This window comes from Gaeumannomyces tritici, assembly GCF_000145635.1.
Source record: "Gaeumannomyces tritici R3-111a-1 unplaced genomic scaffold supercont2.6, whole genome shotgun sequence".
In the NCBI taxonomy this organism is placed as follows: Eukaryota; Fungi; Ascomycota; class Sordariomycetes; order Magnaporthales; family Magnaporthaceae; genus Gaeumannomyces; species Gaeumannomyces tritici.
The window spans coordinates 58443-77368 of NW_008804550.1; the positions used below are offsets into that span (position 1 = coordinate 58443).

The window sequence follows — 18926 nt, forward strand, 5'->3', positions numbered from 1 at the left end:
TGAGTGACTCGCATGTCACCATGTGGATGGCAAGCTTGTTCCATGTCGACGGGGGTTGGGGTATCCAGTTTGACGGCACCACGTAGCCGCCCCCCAACTTTAGGTTTGAAGGGGTGCCACGACGCAAGCTTTCGGCGACGGCGATGTTGAGATAAATTTAAATCATAAGTATCTGGGACTGGGAAAACTGTACACCATATAGTAATATCAGCCACCATCCATCACCGTGGGCTTATTTCTCCGATCAAATTTTATTTTTTTCTTGTGTAACTGCCCGTAAGAGATTCAAGCGGCGGCCCGCCTCTACCTCGACGTCCCAATTTCTACATCCTAGCCCGCCTGCCTGCCCGCATAATATCCACTACGCTTGTCCACCACGAAACCTTGGAACTGGACTGTAACCCATTCTCTTCCACACGCGAGCGCTCGTTCTTCCTCGAAGAAATCTCTTCCAAACCAAACAACAACAGCGCAAGCCAAAGGAATACCGGCAGGCACATCCAAACTCGATATCCATCATGGAGCTTTGGACCCTTCTACTCGGCGCCCTCGTCGCCCTTCCCGCCGCCGCCTTGAAGGGAGACTTTCTCGCTTCCTGCTACGACGTCAACGTGGGCTCTGCCAATCCTCCCGGCGTTCCCGTCTTCAACGACTTCGTCAGTGCAACGTGCCAAACCATGAACAGCAAGAGCCAAGCGACCTCGATGGACCTCAACCTTTGCGTCGGCTTCGACGTCTCGACCCAGACCCTTGCGTGGTCTCCCATGTAAGTTGGCCGTCCAGGATTGTGCTCGGCATCTGTGAGCAGCTTCTCGCATGGAACCACACGCGGCTGACACTACATGGGCACAAACGAAGGGGAAAATTCCGCAATTATTGCCGCAACTGCAGTCTGAAGGCTCCTAGCGAGCTGCAGTGCACATGCGGCACAGACAATCGCGCGAGCAGCCTTGATCTCAGTCCGTCACATCTTCCCGTCAAACTAGGATGGCAGCTCTGCCGTACACGATTTGCAGTTGCCCTGCTAACCTACTCTAATAGACGAAGGCGTCTCCAATCGGAACGGAACCCTGTTTTGTATGAGCTGGGCTTAGCTGCGGTAGGCGCGTTTTCGAGAAGGACATCCCAGTATACCCACTTCTTTTAGACGCCTGATCTTCTTTCTTTCGATCCCTCAACCGTAGTAGCATGGCGTCTGGGTGGCATTTATAGCTCCGTTGCGTTGTCACAGGCATTTTTAGCAAGCTTGCTGCTCGATCTTTCTACATAGTTCCAAATCCAGATCGGCTGAATTGAAGTTGAAATTACCAAACAAAGATTCGCATACCCTTACAGGCTCGGATGTGATGCGTGTTTCCAATGCTTTTATGGCGGGCCGAGAAAGTACCTACGACCTTCTTTGCATACGCCCAACACAAAAAGGGAGATGGCTGTCCCACCTAAGCAACAAAACGGAAACGGGACTGTAGGGAAAGGAGGAGGAATGAAAACGGGAATAACAATAGGTAGAACAATAGAAATAATAACACGAATGGTTCCATATTTAATACCTCGAGTATGTAAGAGATGCGTGTGAGATGCGTGAAAATGGAAGGAACCAACGAGTCTTTCCTGTTTGGGATTTGAGCTTTGATATCTCCCTCAGAACACTGTCAGATCGTTCTCAGCCGCGGTCAGCTTCCTTGCTTGTAAAAACGCCCGTTGCATGATATGGTTCCATTTTCTGCTGGCAAGACTTCCCTGACGCCCTTACTTCTCCCCTTCCAACTTCATCTGCACAGCCATTTTTCTGCGAAGTCCACTCAACTTCAATATCACTCGCCCTTTTTTCCCTCACCTACTCAAACTTATCATTGCTTGTCCATGCCCTTTCAACCAGTCGTATCTTTAACTGGAGACCCATCACTATCGTCTACTATCACCTGCCTACTCTCTATTTTTCTTTATGGTGTTCAGTTTCGTCCATCCTATCCGGTGCTCTCTGAACGCCAGTGTTTTTCTTTCCACCTCTCTATTTAAGCATCTCCTTCGTGTTAAGTGACTTTCTCTGGTGCATTCGCTCCGCTACGCATTTAAACTTACCTCTGTATCGTTTTCTCCTCGCGAGATCATCTATCATCAACAAGCAATCGGCGGACACTCGCGATCCTGGCCTGAAAATGCCGGCAGCGGCGGTGAGCAGACATTCATCTCCCCCGACCTTGTTCCCCGGCTGTATACCTCGTCGGGGCGTACCTGCCATGGTGCTAACCAAGGTCATATCGACAGAAACAACCCCGAGGTAGAGCGCCGTCACGCAAAAGCTCTGCAGCTGTCCGGAGCAAGCCTCGCAAACAGATCGCGTCTCTGCCGACTGCGCATCCTCTCGCGCTCGCGCCTAAGAAGATCGATTTTATTGATCTTACCGGAATAGACAGCGAGGCGGAGCCCGCCACCAGGACAGTAAATTCGCACCAGAACAAAGGACGTCTTCTCTTCCCTCATCAAACAACCAGGCCGCAAAAGACCGCACAGCCGGTACGCGGGGCATCATCAAACAGGTCACTACTGCAGCCATCTGTATCTACCGCACCCGCCAAGATGGGAAACATCGGGTCCAAGCTGGTGGCAGCGTCGGCCGACCCAGATTCATTGTCAGACGAATGGGACCTACCATCCTCCCCCATTGAGAGGCACGTGGCCAGTCGCCAGGCGGCTGCCGATACGCCCGCAACTTGCGGAGACGCCGCATTAGATGCGAAAATCTCACACTCGCCTGCTCCGGTTGTCTCTCAGACTCGGTCATCAGCTCGCCCTCGCGGTCAGCCGGCTCCAGGTCCCAGCGCAGGCGACGTTGTGATCGATCTGACGGGCGAGCCATCCTCCAGCGACGACGAGAGCGACGTCGGCCGGCCTGATACCTCTCGTCCCGAGATTCCTATTGCGGCGGCGGCGGCGCCACCTCCCATTCCGCCTCGTCCTGTCGACTCGCCACCGCGCCCACCCATGCCCGCGGTGCAGTGGAACGATTATGCAGCCCTTGACGTCCACAAAGGGATCTCATCCCTAGCCGTATCTGTCGACTCTTCCGTCATCTCTGTAGATGGTGGTTCTCGGTACCCGTCGAGCCCAAGTGACGCGGAGGTCAAGACTTCTGCTCCGGGGGCAGAAGTGCCGAGGCTGGTGGACGAGCACCACTTGTCTGAGCCTCCGCCCGAGAGACACCAATCCCCTGCCGTCAGCGAGGCGTCTCCCGCTCAAGGCTCTTCGTCGCCAGATTCGCCGCGAGTTGCGAAACTTAATGCACACAAATCACTACCCCGGCTGTCCTTCTCGCGTATATTAAGCGCTGAGATCGCTCCGGTGTTGTCCCTCCAAGAAATATCAATTGTGAAGCAAGAGCTGCTAAGCGACGACGGGGAGGCCGAGGAGACTGAGTCGGCCAAGGAGCTCAAGGATGTCAAGGAGGCCAAGGAGATCAATACAAAAAAGGCCGAGAAGACCAAGAAGCTCACCAAGACCCGGGAGCCGCAGCTCGAGCGCGTCGTCAGTGCTTACTCTGAGAATGGACCATGGGAGCCCCGCGGCAGGCAGACACTCGTTGGAGAGTCACCAAGGCCATCGGTCCCGGTGCAAGTCGTCTCGCCTCCTACCAACCAGAGCCCGACCACGCCCAAGAACAGCCAGGTGCAGGCCCAACTCTTCGATGGGTCTCCAAAGGCGCCGAGGCCGGCGGCAGTCATTGCGTCCGCCATCAAGCCTAGCGCACGCACCCCCGAGAAGAGAAAGGCGCAAGCTCAGCTCCTCGAGATGATTGGCCTGTACGACTCGGCCAGCAGCAACAGCGATGACGAGAGGCGGCGCAAGTCGGAGCTCGTCGGTGGCACCAAGTACGTGGTGGACAAGCCGGCGTGGGTGAACTCGAGGAAGCAGGCCAGGCGCACGGGGATCCCGGCCATCGTCCCGACCAAGCGGCGCGCGCCCTCGCCGCCCAGGGTGACCAAGAAGGAGCTGCTGCGACTGGGCAGGCAGGCCGGGCTCAAGAGCTCGTGGCTCTCGCCCGTGATCGGTAAGAAGTCGATAAAGTTGGAGGGCCGACCCGGCGTGATCACGATCGGATCCGGACGCAGGCATAACCCCGAGGTGGACGGGGTGGGGAATCTCAGCGCGGACCTGTGGCAGGACCGCGAGAGGAAGCGGAGACTGCAGGAGAGCCGTGAGCGTCGCGACAAGCGCCAAACCGCCGTGGACGAGCTTCTCAATTCCATGTACGCGGTGGCCAACGCTGCCGAGCCGGGCGACCTTGCTCCACCGTCCCCTACCGAGGGTCGATCAAGGAAAGCCGGCCCGCAGATCCTAGACCCGGGTGATGCCAAAGGAGGTGCCGCGAACACTACTGCTGCTCCCGAAGGCTGCACCAAGAGACTCCGCAGCAGCGACGGGGGCCGCGGCTCGCTCGTTCCGGCCAAGAAGCCGCGCTTTTCAGATGAGCGAGAGAAAGATGACATGGTCAAGGAGAATCTCGCTCACAGGGTCCGCGCAAGCACGCCGGCCCCAGATGAGTGGATCAGGCGTGACCGTCGGCAGGCCCCGTCCATGCCGTCAACTCACGATTCCGACGAGGACAAGGACTCGAGCAGCGGAGGCGAGAGTGCCGTAGAGGAGCATCTAGCACGCCGGGCGTGCCGGGCGGTCACACCAGCCCCCGACGATTGGATCAAGCGCTTTCGGCGCCAGGCCCTCCCCGTCGCCCCATCCAGCGACACGGATTCTGATGACGCCAGTGCCGCGGCAGTTCACGACGATGCCTTGGCCACCAGGAAGGACATCGGCTCAGGCGGCGCGGCGGCGGGACACAAGAACAAGAAGAATGGTGTGCGGTCGAGTCCAGCCGGGGTTTCCAAAACTCAAAAGAGGAAGGCGCGCAAGCAGAGGCAGAAGGATGGCAATCGGAAAAGGGGGGCGGCAGCTTGAGAGGCACCAACACCCCACCCCGCCTCTGGGGTGCTGCCAGGAGACATGGAACTCATCGAAATGAGGTGTTTTCCGAGGGGCTCAGGCACGGGGATACATATTTTAATACGCCCAGTCTCAAAGCGGATCGATTTGTTTCGCGTTGTATTCTTGTTTTCTTGTACAGGCTCTTGAGTGATGGATCGTATCCTCCTGGACAGGCTTCGCCTTGCGCAGTGCGGTCACTTTTCCATAGCAACTCAGTCAGCCACTTTGTCGGGCGGGAGGGGAACGGTAGGTGGCGAGCAAGAGTAAAGGTGCTCACTTACTCGTTCTCCGCATTCGGAACTCCCGGACTTCCCATGCCCATATCATTGTTGATTTTCTCAAGCCAGGTTACAAATCTCTCTTCTCCGCCGACTACTTACAAACCTGACGTCGTCAGTCACATAGTCGTTCGTGGTGGGGCCAAGGTGGAAAAAGTCATAATCTATGTCGCGTTCATAAACTCCTAGTGACGCCATCAAGCGAACCTCCCAAAATGTTCCAATCCACAGCCTCTCTAGCCTGGCCATCGTCCCCAACCCGCCTCTTCTGCTTTCGGGCTTCATCATCCTTCTTCTAAGTCTTTGCACCACCTTCATCTAGTCTCAGCCATCCCGCCGGTCTGTCTGCCTGGAATAAGAGAGCTCGTGTCCCCGACGGCTTCCTTCTCTGAATATACGATCGATGATGCATAACATAGGGGAAAAGTAACAGTAAAAGAAAAGGCAAAGGCTGCCGCCGCGGCCGAGAATTGCCAAGAGCTGTGGACAAGGCCATCAACCCCAATACTGGACATGCCCATTTGGAATTCGTATGCTAACAGGAACCCAAGCGCCGCCTACCAATCCGAAACGAGTCTGTCGGCTAATAGAAGCCTTGGGCCAGGAACCGTCTGTCCTTGCGTCAGCTGACAGAGTTATAGCTCCGACTTGGCTCCTTTACTGAGCCTATAGCTTCATAGGCTTAGTACCGATGCTGTTGCGGTTGCGGAAGAACAAGACGCCCTTGCCGGCACCAGTGGCCTCGGCGCTGGGCTCAACCCACTGGCACATACGGCTGCTCTTCCACAGAGCAGCAAGGAAACCGGCAGGTCCGCCGGCCGTGTCGCTGCGGTAGTGCTTGCCCATGACACCCTTGATGGCCTCGGTGGCCTCATCGGCGTTGTAGAACGGGATGGTGCTAACATAGTGGTGCAGCACATGTGTCTCGATGATGCCGTGCAACAGGTGGCGGCCGACGAACCCGAACTCGCGATCGACGGTGGCGGCGGCGCCCCGGACGAAGTTCCACTCCTCAGCCGTGTAGTGCGGCAGCGAAGGGTCGGTGTGCTGCAGGAAGGTGATGGCGACTGTCGTTTGTCTCGTTAGTCGTTTAACATGACAGGCCCAACCGTCAGGGAAACCCCCTCCACTTCACGCAACGGGGGGAGGAGCCAAGCCAAAAACTTACCCAGCCAGTGGTTGACCCAGAGGTACGGGATAAAGTACCAAACCAGCATGTTCTGGAAGCCGAATGTGCGGCAGAGGTACACCAGCCCGGTGATGGCAAGGCCGATACCGAGGTCGCTCAGCAGCACCTTGCCGGCGTCCTTGTTCTCATAGAGGGGGCTGCTAGGGTTGAAGTGGTTAACGCCACCGAAGAAGCCGTTCTTCTTGCCCTTGCCACGGCCCTCGCGCTGGCGCTCGTGGTAGTTGTGGCCCGTCACGTTGGCGATGATGTACAGGGGCCATCCGAAGAGCTGCTGGCCAACAAGGTGCAGGAGAGTGTAAATGGGGGTCTCCTCGGTCATCTCCGAGAGTTCGTGGACCATGCGGCCGAGCCTGGTGGCGTGCTGCTCGCGAGTGCGGGGCACGAAGACCATGTCGCGCTCAATGTGGCCCGTGGCCTTGTGGTGCTTGCTGTGGGACATTTGCCAGCTGAAGTAAGGGACCAGGAGAGCCGAGTGGACGATCCAGCCGACCAGGTTGTTGAGAGTCTTGGAGGGGGAGAAGGCCTGGTGACCACACTCATGGGCCAGAACCCAGAGGCCGGTACCGAAGAGGCCCTGGAGAACGGTGTACAGAGCCCAGAGCCCGACACGGAGGGGCTTGGAGGGGATGTTTTCGGGGGTGACATGGTTGTAGTAAATGTAGAAAGTGGTTCCAAGTAGGAGCATGTCCCGGAAGACGTAGCTCAGGCTGCGGATGGCGGAGCGCTCGAAGCAGTGCTTCGGGATGGCATCGTGGATATCCTTGATGGTGAAATCAGGAATCTCGAAGACGTTGCCGTACGTGTCCAGGAGTTTGCCGTACTGCTGGGCACCGGCAGCCTTCTTTTCTGCGGGGTCGGCCGACGAGAGAGAGGAGAGGGAGGTGGACGAGGCCGAGTGGCGGGGAGAGTCCATGGGCGAGTGAAGTGCGGTATTGGGCGCCGAGACATCCGAGTCGGCGCTGGTGGTGGTGCGGCGCTGGACGGGGTCCTGGCCCTGCACCTTGGCCGATGTTGACCTGGTTGAGGGCATCGTGGTTGTGGTGTGTGTGTGGTGGTGGTGGGATTCACTTCAACCTGCTCTGCTGGCCGAGAACCCCCTCGAATAATCGAGACGAGCAAAAAGAGGTAGTGGCCTCACCAGTAGTAACCGTCGTTGGCGAATAAATCTAGAGTTCCAGCACGAGGTCGCTGGAATCAAGGGCAGTGCAAAGACATAAATACCCAAGGAGGGCCGGTCGTGCTGGTTTCCGGAGCCAGCAGCAGACAAGACTAGGCAGGGGAGGCCAGGAGCCAGGATGGAGAACTGGGTTTGACGGCGGCGGTGGCTTTATTTGTTTCTCCTTCCTCGGGTGTGGTTTATCTATAAAAAAAAAACAATAAAAAAATCTGCTCTTGCCTTTTCGGCGGCAAGTTGTACCCCCGTGCTAGGTTCGATTCGTGTCTGGATTTGTTGGGGACGATGCTACGACTCTGTCCCCGCCAAGGGCTGCCGCCAGGGGCAGTCGCTGGCTCAATGCCGGCTGCAGCGCTCCACAAGGATTGACGAACTGAGCGGCAAGTCCGAGCCCCGGTCTGTGGTTAGCGGACTGCTGCAGCTGGAGCGGTGCGCAAGGGATGATGAGGATCGATTTGCCACTGGGAGAAAAAAAAAGCTATTGACTCCCACTTGACATGAGCCATGCGTTTTGTCCTCAATTTTAAAATTTATAATGGCGGGGAATTCCTCAACTTCCTTCCCCCCTCCTTGAAGACATGTTGGTGGCACGACAAACAGGGGCCCTCGACGACGGCACGCAAAAACCTCAGCAGTCCGGCACCAACCGAAAAAAAAAACGAGCCACTAAACCCTTTCCCCCATACAAACTCCATAGCAAAAAGCATCAATCTCAATCAAAACAAACCCAATTCGCTATGCCTCAGCACCATTCTACGCCTAAAAAAGCACGGCTTCAAGGCGCCATTAATTAGCTAGAATCTTGACTGCCCACTAAATTGCATAGAAAAAGCAGGCAATTCCTATTTTTTGTTGTTGATAAATGGCTTTTTTGAAGTGTGCCCCTATTTTGGTTGGGTGGTTTTTTTCGGTTGGTGCCACCTCACTCGCTCGGCAACATGTGCTTATGGTGCTGTCGAGACATTCTGTTGGAATACGCTGGAGGGGCAGCGCGTTGCTGCAGTCGTGATTATCATCAGGGGTCCCTCCCGCTTTGGTCCTTCTTCCTGACCGCCTTCCAAACTTGGAAAGGCGGGAAGATGTGCCATCATTCAAATCCCATCGAACTTGGGTGCTTCCTTCGACCGCCCTGTGCTCCAGCAGCTGACGCCCCACACGCAGATTTTGCTGGGTAACTAGTACAAATCCGGTTTAGTTCTGGCCTCACTGCCCTGCAAGTCGGGTCCGTCGAGACAGTCACGGTTCTTTGCGCAGCTGGAAGCTGTCTGGTACGGACAGTTACCGTAATGCATCGTCTTGCATTGACCCTCGAGCTAGGGACATCTTGCATGATCACTTGTCCGCCGGGCCGCTTCATCGTGATCCCTGTCCCATCAGCCGCCATCCAGGGTGCGGGGTGGCGGAGCAGGGATGACCAAGTCTTGCCGTTCCTTCTCCAATCCACTTGGAGCCCCACGACTTTCGGAAGCTTGTGAAGACAACATCACAAGCCTGGACGGCGTTGGGCCGGGCCGACAGGACATGCGGCCGTCCAGACACGAGCACTAGGGCGTTGTAAACGACACTCGTATGTTTGGTGCAGTCGAGTGATGCCATTGTGGAGGTTAAATGGTTTAAATTCAACCATGCTTGGGGGTTTGCGGGTTTCTGGTATTGTTTCCTCCTTCCATCTTTGTTCTTTTCTGTTCTGTTGGGGCTGGCTGCATGATTTGTTGAGGTACATCTGATTGGATGCATGGTTTTACATGGAACCCACTTGCCGAATCCGCTCCTTTCCCCCGGGAACGTCACAGGCGGTGAAGGCTTGTGGATACTGGTAACAGCCTTCAAGGTCACGACACAGGAGCTGGAAGAGTTGTCGAACTCGATGAATCAACTCGGTTTTTTCTAACAAGGACGATTGCAAAAGGAACCGGGAACGGACTCTAAGAATGAGACGATGTGGAGATAGATGATGGGCGAAGCACGGAAGTAGAAGGCTAACCCAAAGGCGATTACACCTCCACATGATGCCAAAGATGGTAGTTTACACTGGCTCTTCCCGTTCTTATTTCCACTGCATCTCTGCCACTTGCGTGGCAATCCAGAATGTTGCTGGCTTAGACAGTTCTCCCAGCAGAAGCCCGTCAAGAGGATCTTACATCTCCCGTGCCTTTCCCTTGCCCAGCCCGGCCATCATGGCTTCGACCTTCTCCATAATTTCAGTTTCCCTCTTTCGGCGCATGGCCAAATCCGCCTTCTCGGACTCCTGTATGATCTTCGCAAAACCAGCAGCAATCCTCTTCGACAAAGGCTCTTCTTCAGACACTGTCTCGTTCTCTTCTCGGCCCCGTTTCTTTGACCGATGCTGGACCCTGACCGATCGAACGAGGGGCGGAGATGAAGCCGGCGTGTGGTATCCATCGCGCGGCTCCTCCCATTCTGAGGAATTGTTGGCGGCATCAGACTCGCCAGACTCCGATGTCGGCCCATCGCCGTCCGTCCCGTCTCCATGCTCAGCCGCCCGATCTTCTGCCCTCTCGTTCCTGCGGTTGTGGTCTTGGCCGGCATGAGCACCTCCAAAGTGATCAGCCAGTAGTCCCTTGAGAATACACTCAAGAGAGCCGTCGCGGACAATCTCACGAATGCACCTTTGCTTGATATATCCACGTCCGACAAAATCCTCCAAGATGTCACGCTGGCTGCATATTTGGATGCACTTGTCGATCAGTCGGTCCTTCTCGCCTTCTGGTCCGGCGAGAGGCTTCTTGGCCCGCGTGCCGTTATTGGCCTTCGCTCGCCGGGGGCCAATAACGCGGCGGAAGGTGGCAGCTGCTTGCGCCCAGGTAGAGAACGGCCGAGGCTTGCCCAATGATCGAAGGACCTTCTCCCAGAAGCGCATGTCGCGATTCTGAGGGCGGCCACGACGTAGGCCCTTGTACCAGTCGTTGCCTTGGAATACGAACTCGCGAAGAAGTGCGAGTTTGTCCTCCTCGCTGGGGTTACCGGACCACGGCTCCTCATTGTTGTCCGAGCGGTCGTCAGATTCGCTTGCGGAGACAGATTCACTGAATTCGAACAACTTCAGAGCCTCAGCATAGCCATCGCCCTCGTCGTCTTCCTCTTCGCGCTCTTCATCGCCACCCTCGTCTTCATCCTCTTGCTCAGAATCCGATTTGCCGTCGTCGCCTTGGTAGGTTGCATTCCGCGATGAAAGGCGGGCGCCTGGAGGGTGACGCTCCCGCCTCTCCACGACCCGAGACTTCGGCCTGGCTTGCCTCGCCGGAAGTACAGGTGGTTTGGCGAGTGCTTGAGGGGGGGCCCTGCGAGGTAAGACGGTGACTGGCACCTCCTTTCCATGTCGTTTACCCATGACGATCACTTCTGGATTCAAGTGGTTGTCTCTTGGTGGGCCGTGTCCTCGAAGTTCACCCCGCGCCTGGACTGATGGGAATCTCAACAGAGGGCCCCGGGCGCGGCGCGGCGCGAGTCTGTCCTCGGCTAGCACGGATTCAAAGCTCCTATGAGCCTCCTCTCGTCGTGCCTGGGACGGTAAGCGAGGTGAATTTGTAAGTATTTCGTGTCTCGTTTCATAGGATAGGCTATTGGGCCTACCTTTGTCCGTGGCGTGGTGGTGACTTTCCCAAGGAGAGCCCGATGCTCTACCTGTCTTCTCTCTTCAGCACGCTGGCAGATAGCTTTGCGCAGCGCCAGTGGTGTCTCCAAAGGGGTGGTTATCCCGTTTTTGGATTGGCCTGGCATGCCTCAATCCATTGTATGAAAGACGGAGAATATGGAGCAAAAGAGGCTGGACGAGCTGAAGGGCGGGGCGGCTGTAACGCAGGGAAGCCGCTTTGGGAACTAAGCAAGAAGCAAAGTCATATCCATGTAGATATTGGAACAGACTTGAAAGGAGTGTAGTGGGCAAGAAGGAGTAACAGTGACACAGGCAAGGACTGTTGAGACCCTAGTAAAGGATCTAGAAATTCCACGTATGTTTTCGTGGGCGGGGAAGGAAGGCCCGGGTAGAGGTTGTTACAAGAGTGACTGCTGTACACAATGGACAGTGGGTGCAGAGGTTGCGGGAAGAGCAGGTGCTGGGAAGAGTAGGTTCTGAGAATAAGAGAAGGTCCTGGGAAGAAGTAGGGCTTGTGCAGGCTTGGTGCCAAAGAGAAAAGATTTGTGCTCGGAAGAAATTGTGACTTTTGTGCTGGGTGTGCAAATTTTTGGAGGGGAAGGGGCAGCCCAGGGAAGGGCCATGTAGCGGCTGGCTAGTCTCAGTTTTGTCTGATATTTCCTGTCAGAGCCACCCGGCAGTGGACGCCGAGGCTGATGTAAAAATCGTCTCCAGGCCCTCCAGCAGTCTTCCATCTCCCGTCCCCCACCTCCACCTCCCCCCACCACCCAGAAGTGGGTGTCTCTTGCAACATCTCTCACTCCTATCCCGCCCACGAGAACATATGTGGGTTCCTAGATCCATTGCTAGGGACTCAGTAGCTCTGTCAGCATCACTGCCAGCTATCCACCTGACTTTTTGCAATGTCTTCACATGGTTACGCCCGTGGCGGCAAGGCTCACGGGTCCCAGCCGCCGCCGAATGCCCCTACGGCCCCTAGTTCCATGCGGCAGGTTTGTTTACCCTACTTCGCTTTGCACCTTTTACTTCGTGTTGAGCTTTCTGCTTCACGTTGGGTCTTCTACTTCGCAACATATCGATATCTCAGCTGAATACCCGAGGCTTGTTGGCTAACTACTTGGAATACCCTCTTAGGGTCCAGATTGGGGCGTCGATGGCAACGGTCATGGAGAATCTGGCAAGCGAGGGCGCGGTGGGCAGACTTTGTACTACAGTGGAAATGGCGTGAGCTACGTCGGGCCGACTCGAAATGGCTACTCAGACATCCCACAGCCTCCTGCTGCCGCCGAGGTAAGCAGAGCTCTGTTCTACAACTGCATCATCCTTTCATTGCCTTACTGCTTGCTGCATAAAGACTGACATCACCTTCTAACACAGCCAAGCCGGACTCCGAAAAAGCCACTCGTCAGTGAGGCAATGCGCATCAAGATATTGGATCTGATGACCGAGCATGGCGACGAGTATGATCCAACGGCTGATGAGCCGTTCTTCGACAAAATTGCGACACTTGTCGAGCAACGCTTCGGGGTGAAAGGCCTCACTGGGCCTGACATTAAGACTCGTGCTCACTTGGCATCAGTTTGCCGGGACCGGCGCGCTCCAGGCGCCAAGATGGACCCCGGATCCGACCTTGAGAGAGCGGCCGATCGCTGGATCGGTGTCTCGTCGGCTCTGGGCCAGGGACGTGCCGTGGCAAACAAGGCTAAGCACCTTGACAGCCGGACGGTGGACTCGCTGCTGCATGCGGCTATCGGCACCCTCGAGACCCATCATGTCGTCTTGAGCAGTCCCGACGCCGCTCGGGCTGATTGGCAGCAGGCCGAAGTTGTCATAGGCATTCCACTGATCATGTCGGTCCACCGAGAGTTCCTAACTACCAAACAAATGGATCTCATCATTCAAAACAATAGGAACTCGGCGGCCTTGATCCAGGCCAGCAACGGGCATGGTCGCACGCCTAGACACACGCCTAGCGATACTCCTCACCACGCATTGGGCCCGCTTGAGGGCATCGCTGCTGTCCAGGAGTCCTCGCCCTCCAACCACGGGGCGGTGGCGGGAAATGGAGAGGGCTCTTCGAGGACCCGGCCCGGGCTTCCAGTGCTGGAAGGTTTTACGTCGTCCCCGTCTCCCCGCCCCGAAGCCCCGGTGATGGGTGGTGAGAGCTATGGCTGCAAACCTGTGAAGCAGAGACTGCAGGAGGCGGCGAAGTCCCACGCCATCCGCGAAAGCACGGCGGACGTTCATCATAAGCAGTGGGAGGACACCTACGCGGCGGCAATGGGCGCTGCCAAGCTGAAGCGGGAGATGTCCGAGAAGGAGGCGGAGGAGCAGCCGTCGTCATCGTCGTCATCGTCATCGTCATCGTCGGAGAACGAGGCTCCTCCGCCCAAGAAGAGGAAGAAGAAGCTGTGTGATGACGAGAGGCGGATAAAGAGGGAGAGGAAGGAAAAGAAGAAGAAGAGGGACAGGAAGCAGAAGACCCTTCAGTGAGAAGGGAGAAGAGAAGAGGCAGAAGCTCCTCAAATGAGGAGAGGCAGCTGCGAGTCCAACCCTGTTCCCCAATGTTAAGATAGTATAGACGGACGGGCTTAGAGCTACTTCCACTTTTTTTTTGTGGCGGGGGAAGCTTCGGGAGTGGACTTGGAAAGGATTTCTGCCAAATATGGAGGAGTATTCTAGGAGGCAGTGAGGTCGAGCAGCCAGGATGGGAGGTTTGGACTGCTTTCCTTTGCTTGTGGGTTCTTAAGGCTGTGGTAATGCCCATGAGGCGTGTTTGTATCCCAGGTAATCAGCATAGACACCGAGCGAGCCAGAAGGTCCAGAACCCTAACGGCCTAACTCATACTTCTATTCTCCGCGATCTACACATGCCCATGGTAGGACAACTCCGATGACGCCAAGGAGGCCAGACATGGTATATGTCTCGGTCGTTTATCCAAGAAAAATACATCCCACCCAGTGCAGAGAAACGTTTTAACCAGCCGGCCAGAGGATATAAAACTTGCCAATACCACTAGAATAAGACAGACAAGCAAAACTCTATACAGGAAACTAACGAAGAAGGGGAACTATCTCCACCCTACTCAAAAACTTGGCGCAGCAGACGTCGAGGACGCGGAGGCAGGAGGCAGAACAAAGCCCATGCGCTCCCTCCGGTCGTCAACGACGCGGCCCCACTCTAGCAGCAGGCGGAACATGTAGACCTCCATGTCGGCGGGCCGCAGGGCCCTGCGCGCCCAGTCGCGGCTGCGGAGGGCCATCTCCTCGCCGATGGCGGGGCCAGGGCCCCTTGGGTCGGCGAAGAAGGCGACGGGGTCCCAGAGCCAGCGGCCGAGGCGCAGGTCGACGGGCACGTAGTGGCGCCACGGGTGGACGCGCTCCTCGTACCAGGTGCGGAAGGCGGCGGCGCGGTACACGAGGCTCCTGCTCTCGAGGAAGGGCAGGAACCGGCCGCTGAAGCCGGCGCCGTCCAGGTCCACGAGGTGACGGTGCCGCCAGTGCTCTGTGAACGGCACCGAGGCCGCCGTTGCGGCACCGTCGCCGGGCCCGTAGAAGTGCTTGGCCTCGGCATCACAGTCGCCGCACCGGGCGAAGTCACCGACGAAGCTCACGTTGATGCTGAGTTGCTGTTGTTGCTGCTGCTGCTGCTGCTCGGCCCCGCCAGCTGACTTCTTGTGCGCCGCGAGCAGCTCGCGCATCGTCCTGGCGCCGTCGACGAAGCGGGCGCGTAGGAATGACTGCCAGGCGCCGTGGTCGGCGAACCCGTCCGTGGCGGAGCCGCGCCAGAATACGCCGTTCGTCTTCTCGGCCCACGGCGCGTCAGCGGCCTCGTCGTCGGCGTCGTAGGGCGCCTTGCCCATGTAGTTCCACGGCGACGGGTGTAGGACATCAGCGAAGCCGGGGATCTTGGCCTGGCTGAAGACGGGCATCAGGTCCCGCGTGGACCGCATGGTCGACGGCGAGAGCAGGAAGCCGTCCATGTAGGCGAGGTCCGGCTGGTGGCACACATCGCCCGACAAGGTCCAGTTGGACACGACGGTGCCCGCAGACGTGAGGGTGCTGTGCGGCGCAGCGCAGCGCGTGCACGTCTCCTTGCGGTTCCACCAGCGCCACGTTCTGGCCAGAGAGTCTGGTGGGCAGGTCGGGGCTACAAAGTCACGGAACACCGGGACGGCGTGGTACTCGACGAACAGGGGAGGGCTCATCGACTCTTTCTCTGGCTCAGGCCATGACACGCTACCCGCCTCAAACGTCGTGGCCATGCCGCCCGTACTGGTGGCAGAGAGGCGGGCATGCGCCTTGCGCGCCGAGTCTTGCAGTAGCTCGTGGTCTTCGTACGGAACGGCGATGCGACACTCGTCGTCGAGGTTGAAAGCAAGGTCCAGGTCGGGCAACCACTTGGCAAACGGCAGGATCATCTTGGCCAGGCCTTCCATCATCCACCTGTGCGTGCCCGGCGTGTGCGGTGACAGCTCGATATCGCCCTTGCGGATCTTCAGGCCGCCGATCATGGACGAGGACCCGTCCTCGAGCATCTGGCTCGTCTGCTTGCGGATGACGGACGGCTCGACGCCCCAGAAGGGCAGCAGGTCGGCACTGATCTGGGCGAAGTCGTCGATGACGGGCGAGTTGTGCCCCAGGGCAAAGTCGTACCACTTGTCGAAGTTGGGCGGCGGCGGGATGCCGTGCCGCTGCTGGTACGCCTCGACCGCCTCCTGGAGCGTTTTGCTGCTTGCTGCCTGCCCTTGCCATCGCAGTGCCTCAGCGTTGGCATCTGAGATCAGCGCTGTCAGCGGTGGTGTGTCTCGCAACACTGCATCCCTGGAGAGCTGCGACGACACCGACGATACGAGGGCGACGACCGCGAGAAGTAGATACAACCCAACAAGCGCCTTGTACGCTAGTGTATCAGCGGTGTGCGATCGATGCGACAGCTGAGCATCCCTGTCCAACCTCAGCAAGAGTGCAGTGATGGCCAACAGAGCAATACCTAAGACGGCAACGGCGGCCCATCCTGACTGGGGCAGGACTTGGTCGGGCAGTGACACGAGATGGCGCGCATAGCTGCTCAGCCCGACAATCATGAGCGCTACCGTTGCTGGGCACAGTACTGCCAACAAATGGATAGTCGAGAGTAGCAGGGTGACGACGGTAATGGTGTCCAAGGCCATCTCGGGCATCTCGGCCCCGTTTAGCATGGCCCCACGCAGGGGGTCGTTGGTAAACTTCAAGAATATGGCAGCTCCCAGAAGCAGTGCGGCGCCAGAGATGGAGCACGCGGCTGCCAGGAGCGCCCAGCAGGAAGAAGTTGTTCCAGCAATCCGACCGCCGGCGCTGTCCACACGAGTGCGAGACAGTATGGTCAAGATGGCAGCATCGAGAGCCAAGCTGATCAGCTGCGCGACCGAGACCGACGGCCCCAGGGCTGAGCCGCGCGGGCAGAAAGTGCCCGTCCGGTTCTCCCAGAACGATTCCATTCGTGTTGCTGCCAGACCCCAGACGAACGCCAAGGCGAGGGCCCTGGCCACATGATATAACCCGGACTGCCTGGCGCCATCATCCTGCATCTCCTTTGTCTCCTCCTCAGGGTCATATCTGCTGAATGGAAGTCGTAGCTGTCGTGAACGGCACGCGGGCAGGGCAATGTCCGAGACGAACACGGACAAGGGAAGAAAGTACTGTGTTGTGGGGGGAGCGCGTGTCAGTCACGGACACAAGGAAGCCCAACGCCTAATCACGTGCGGCTGTAGTATACCTGGGCAGAGCTCCACGAGCAGTGCACAAATCTGGTGACGTGCCAGAAGAGCAGGGCGCGAGATGCCAACATCAAGGCTAGCAGCAAAACTTTCACAGGTATGCGCCCGAGGGCTCGCGCGACAGCCGTTTGCGGCACCCATCTTGCGACGAGGAGGACGAAGCGAGATCCGGGGACTTTTTTTGCCCAGCCGCAGCGTGTTGAAAGCTTGCGAGGCGCAGGGAGCAGTGCTGGCTCATCTTGGGAAACGACGCTGAAGCCGGCCGATGTCGGATCAGGAGGGGACGTTCGGGAAAGGGCGAAAGAGATGGCGGCTACAAGGAGGACGGCCAAGACGAAGAGGTGGATCGGTCGCTCTGGTAGTGTGTTCGACACTCTGGTCAGCGCATGTCCAAAACAAACTCAAAAGGAGCCCAGAGATATCGCGACTTACCGAAGCCGATGCTACTGTCGTAGCTGGCGCCCAAGCGGCTGGTGGTTGCGACGAGACCCCTGTTGTATGGTCAGCATGTTTTCTTCTTTGCGCGGAGCGCCTCTTCCAGCAGTCCAGCCCACGCACCCCAAGGCCAGGAGGTCAACGAGGTGCCGCCTCTTGTCCATTCTTCCGCGCGCTTAGTTTGTCTCGGGCTAACACCGATGCGCTGTGCAGCAGTGCACAGACGGAGCGATGTCTGGGAACATGGGATTGTAAACGTCGTTCCGATGCGGTAGCCAGGCGCCGGGTATCGATGCGCTCGTAGGGCCGGGGGCATGGGACACTTTTAAAAAGAGCCGGAACGCCACCCTTCCCATGGGAGCTTGCTCCTGCACCAAGACTCGAGTGAGGTTCGCCAGAACGGGGAGGTGGGCGCCGCGATGGAGGCAGGGAAGGGGCTTGCCGGTGTGGACTCGGAGTTGGGCGCCACGGCGGCTGCGGCTGCTGAACAGGACATAAATGTGCCTGATGTGGGAGTAATTGATATCACAAAAGCTCAGAACAGACTTTGCGCCACGCGGGAAGGAAACAAGACGGAAAGCATCAGATCGATCCCCTCCTACCCACCACCACAGAAAAGTGCTCGCCTACGGGGCAGATCCATTCCGTGGAGCGGGCCGGTCTCGACGAGGGAGATGTGCAAACAAGCATTGACGCCGCCATCATGATGGGTCCCCGTTTCTTCCAAGGTCGAGCCAGCGGGTCGATATTGGCCATGAGACGTTGCGTCATGGGATTGCCGGGGTCCGAGACGAAATCCATTTTGAGCGCGACAAAAGGCCAACAGGGCCCCCGTTTCTAAAAACGGGGATCCCCCTCCGAGACGACTCGAGTCCGAGCCGGCGAACCCAAGCTCGCCGTGTCCAAAGACGACCTCGCCGTAAAGAGCTGGAAACAACTCGACAAAAGTCCAGAAACCAGCTCGCACTAGTTGGTATTGCGAGCGGGGGTGCCTCCTCTGGTCCGGGTTTGGTGTGGTCAGAAAATACCATGCATGCGACCACGCTCACACGATATTCGCTTGGACAGTAAAAAGTGGGGTCTTCCTGCTTTTTGGCTGAGCCCAGAACTTGAGAGTCTTTTCTTTATTGCTCCCAATAGCCAGGAGATACTCGGACTTCCTCCGCAACGCCTCATCTCGCTGCATAAAGTCGTGCCTTGCGACCATGTGTCTGCTCTGTCGGGAAGTGTGGCATTATCAACGCCCATGACTAGCGGCCCAGCCACAGGAAAAACTCGTGATAATAGCCAATACGGCTAGTCCTGGTCAAAACTCGCATCGCTGGTTTATATGCTAGCACGATGACATAAACCTTTTCGGGCTGTGCGTGATATGAGTGCTGGCCATCAGCTATCTTACATGTCGTACAGGCAAGCTTGGCGGCTGGGGGCTGGATCTGCCGCCTCCTCCATCTGCCCGAACGAAGCCGACCGACAGATGCGCCGTGTGAGGAGA

General features: G+C 57.4%; 6 protein-coding genes across 6 annotated transcripts; 3 read left to right on the plus strand and 3 right to left on the minus strand.

Moving 5' to 3' along the window:
• The first annotated feature begins 217 nt into the window (after positions 1-217).
• Positions 218-1324, plus strand: GGTG_10388 (hypothetical protein). The gene is made up of 3 exons (XM_009228261.1): positions 218-766; positions 859-959; positions 1042-1324. Exons 1-3 carry the CDS (start codon positions 519-521, stop codon positions 1092-1094), a joined length of 402 nt encoding a protein of 133 aa, XP_009226525.1. The 5' UTR covers positions 218-518; the 3' UTR covers positions 1095-1324.
• Positions 1325-2159: 835 nt separating this feature from the next.
• GGTG_10389 (hypothetical protein) lies at positions 2160-4953 on the plus strand (the record flags this gene model as incomplete). The annotated part of the gene is made up of 2 exons (XM_009228262.1): positions 2160-2174; positions 2269-4953. 2 exons carry the CDS (start codon positions 2160-2162, stop codon positions 4951-4953), a joined length of 2700 nt encoding a protein of 899 aa, XP_009226526.1.
• Positions 4954-5331: 378 nt separating this feature from the next.
• GGTG_10390 (Delta(12) fatty acid desaturase) lies at positions 5332-8164 on the minus strand. The gene is made up of 2 exons (XM_009228263.1): positions 6427-8164; positions 5332-6325 (listed from the first exon to the last, which is right to left on the minus strand). The coding sequence occupies exons 1-2, from the start codon at positions 7475-7477 to the stop codon at positions 5925-5927; spliced, it is 1452 nt and encodes a 483-aa protein (XP_009226527.1). The 5' UTR covers positions 7478-8164; the 3' UTR covers positions 5332-5924.
• Positions 8165-9758: 1594 nt separating this feature from the next.
• On the minus strand, positions 9759-11001 carry GGTG_10391 (hypothetical protein; the record flags this gene model as incomplete). Its single annotated transcript, XM_009228264.1, has 1 exon — positions 9759-11001. Exon 1 carries the CDS (start codon positions 10971-10973, stop codon positions 9759-9761), a length of 1215 nt encoding a protein of 404 aa, XP_009226528.1. The 5' UTR covers positions 10974-11001.
• A 1485-nt stretch (positions 11002-12486) lies between these two features.
• GGTG_10392 (hypothetical protein) lies at positions 12487-14099 on the plus strand (the record flags this gene model as incomplete). Its single annotated transcript, XM_009228265.1, has 2 exons — positions 12487-12527; positions 12647-14099. The coding sequence occupies 2 exons, from the start codon at positions 12487-12489 to the stop codon at positions 13728-13730; spliced, it is 1125 nt and encodes a 374-aa protein (XP_009226529.1). The 3' UTR covers positions 13731-14099.
• On the minus strand, positions 13992-18365 carry GGTG_10393 (hypothetical protein). The gene is made up of 4 exons (XM_009228266.1): positions 17555-18365; positions 17429-17487; positions 16996-17351; positions 13992-16918 (listed from the first exon to the last, which is right to left on the minus strand). The coding sequence occupies exons 1-4, from the start codon at positions 17593-17595 to the stop codon at positions 14324-14326; spliced, it is 3051 nt and encodes a 1016-aa protein (XP_009226530.1). The 5' UTR covers positions 17596-18365; the 3' UTR covers positions 13992-14323.
• Positions 18366-18926: the final 561 nt, after the last annotated feature.

What these genes read in the sequence shown, in the direction of transcription:
- GGTG_10393 (XM_009228266.1), bottom strand. Translation starts at nt 17,595, where the DNA reads ATGGACAAGAGGCGGCACCTCGTTGACCTCCTGGCCTTGGG. An exon ending in CGACAGTAGCATCGGCTTCG is followed by an intron (nt 17,352 to 17,428) that starts GTAAGTCGCGAT and finishes ACACACTACCAG; the next exon opens with AGCGACCGATCCACCTCTTC. An exon ending in GCTCGTGGAGCTCTGCCCAG is followed by an intron (nt 16,919 to 16,995) that starts GTATACTACAGC and finishes CCCACAACACAG; the next exon opens with TACTTTCTTCCCTTGTCCGT.
- GGTG_10390 (XM_009228263.1), bottom strand. Translation starts at nt 7,477, where the DNA reads ATGCCCTCAACCAGGTCAACATCGGCCAAGGTGCAGGGCCAGGACCCC. An exon ending in CTGGGTCAACCACTGGCTGG is followed by an intron (nt 6,326 to 6,426) that starts GTAAGTTTTTGG and finishes GACAAACGACAG; the next exon opens with TCGCCATCACCTTCCTGCAG.
- GGTG_10388 (XM_009228261.1), top strand. Translation starts at nt 519, where the DNA reads ATGGAGCTTTGGACCCTTCTACTCGGCGCCCTCGTCGCCCTTCCCGCC. An exon ending in ACCCTTGCGTGGTCTCCCAT is followed by an intron (nt 767 to 858) that starts GTAAGTTGGCCG and finishes GCACAAACGAAG; the next exon opens with GGGAAAATTCCGCAATTATT. An exon ending in CGCGAGCAGCCTTGATCTCA is followed by an intron (nt 960 to 1,041) that starts GTCCGTCACATC and finishes CTACTCTAATAG; the next exon opens with ACGAAGGCGTCTCCAATCGG.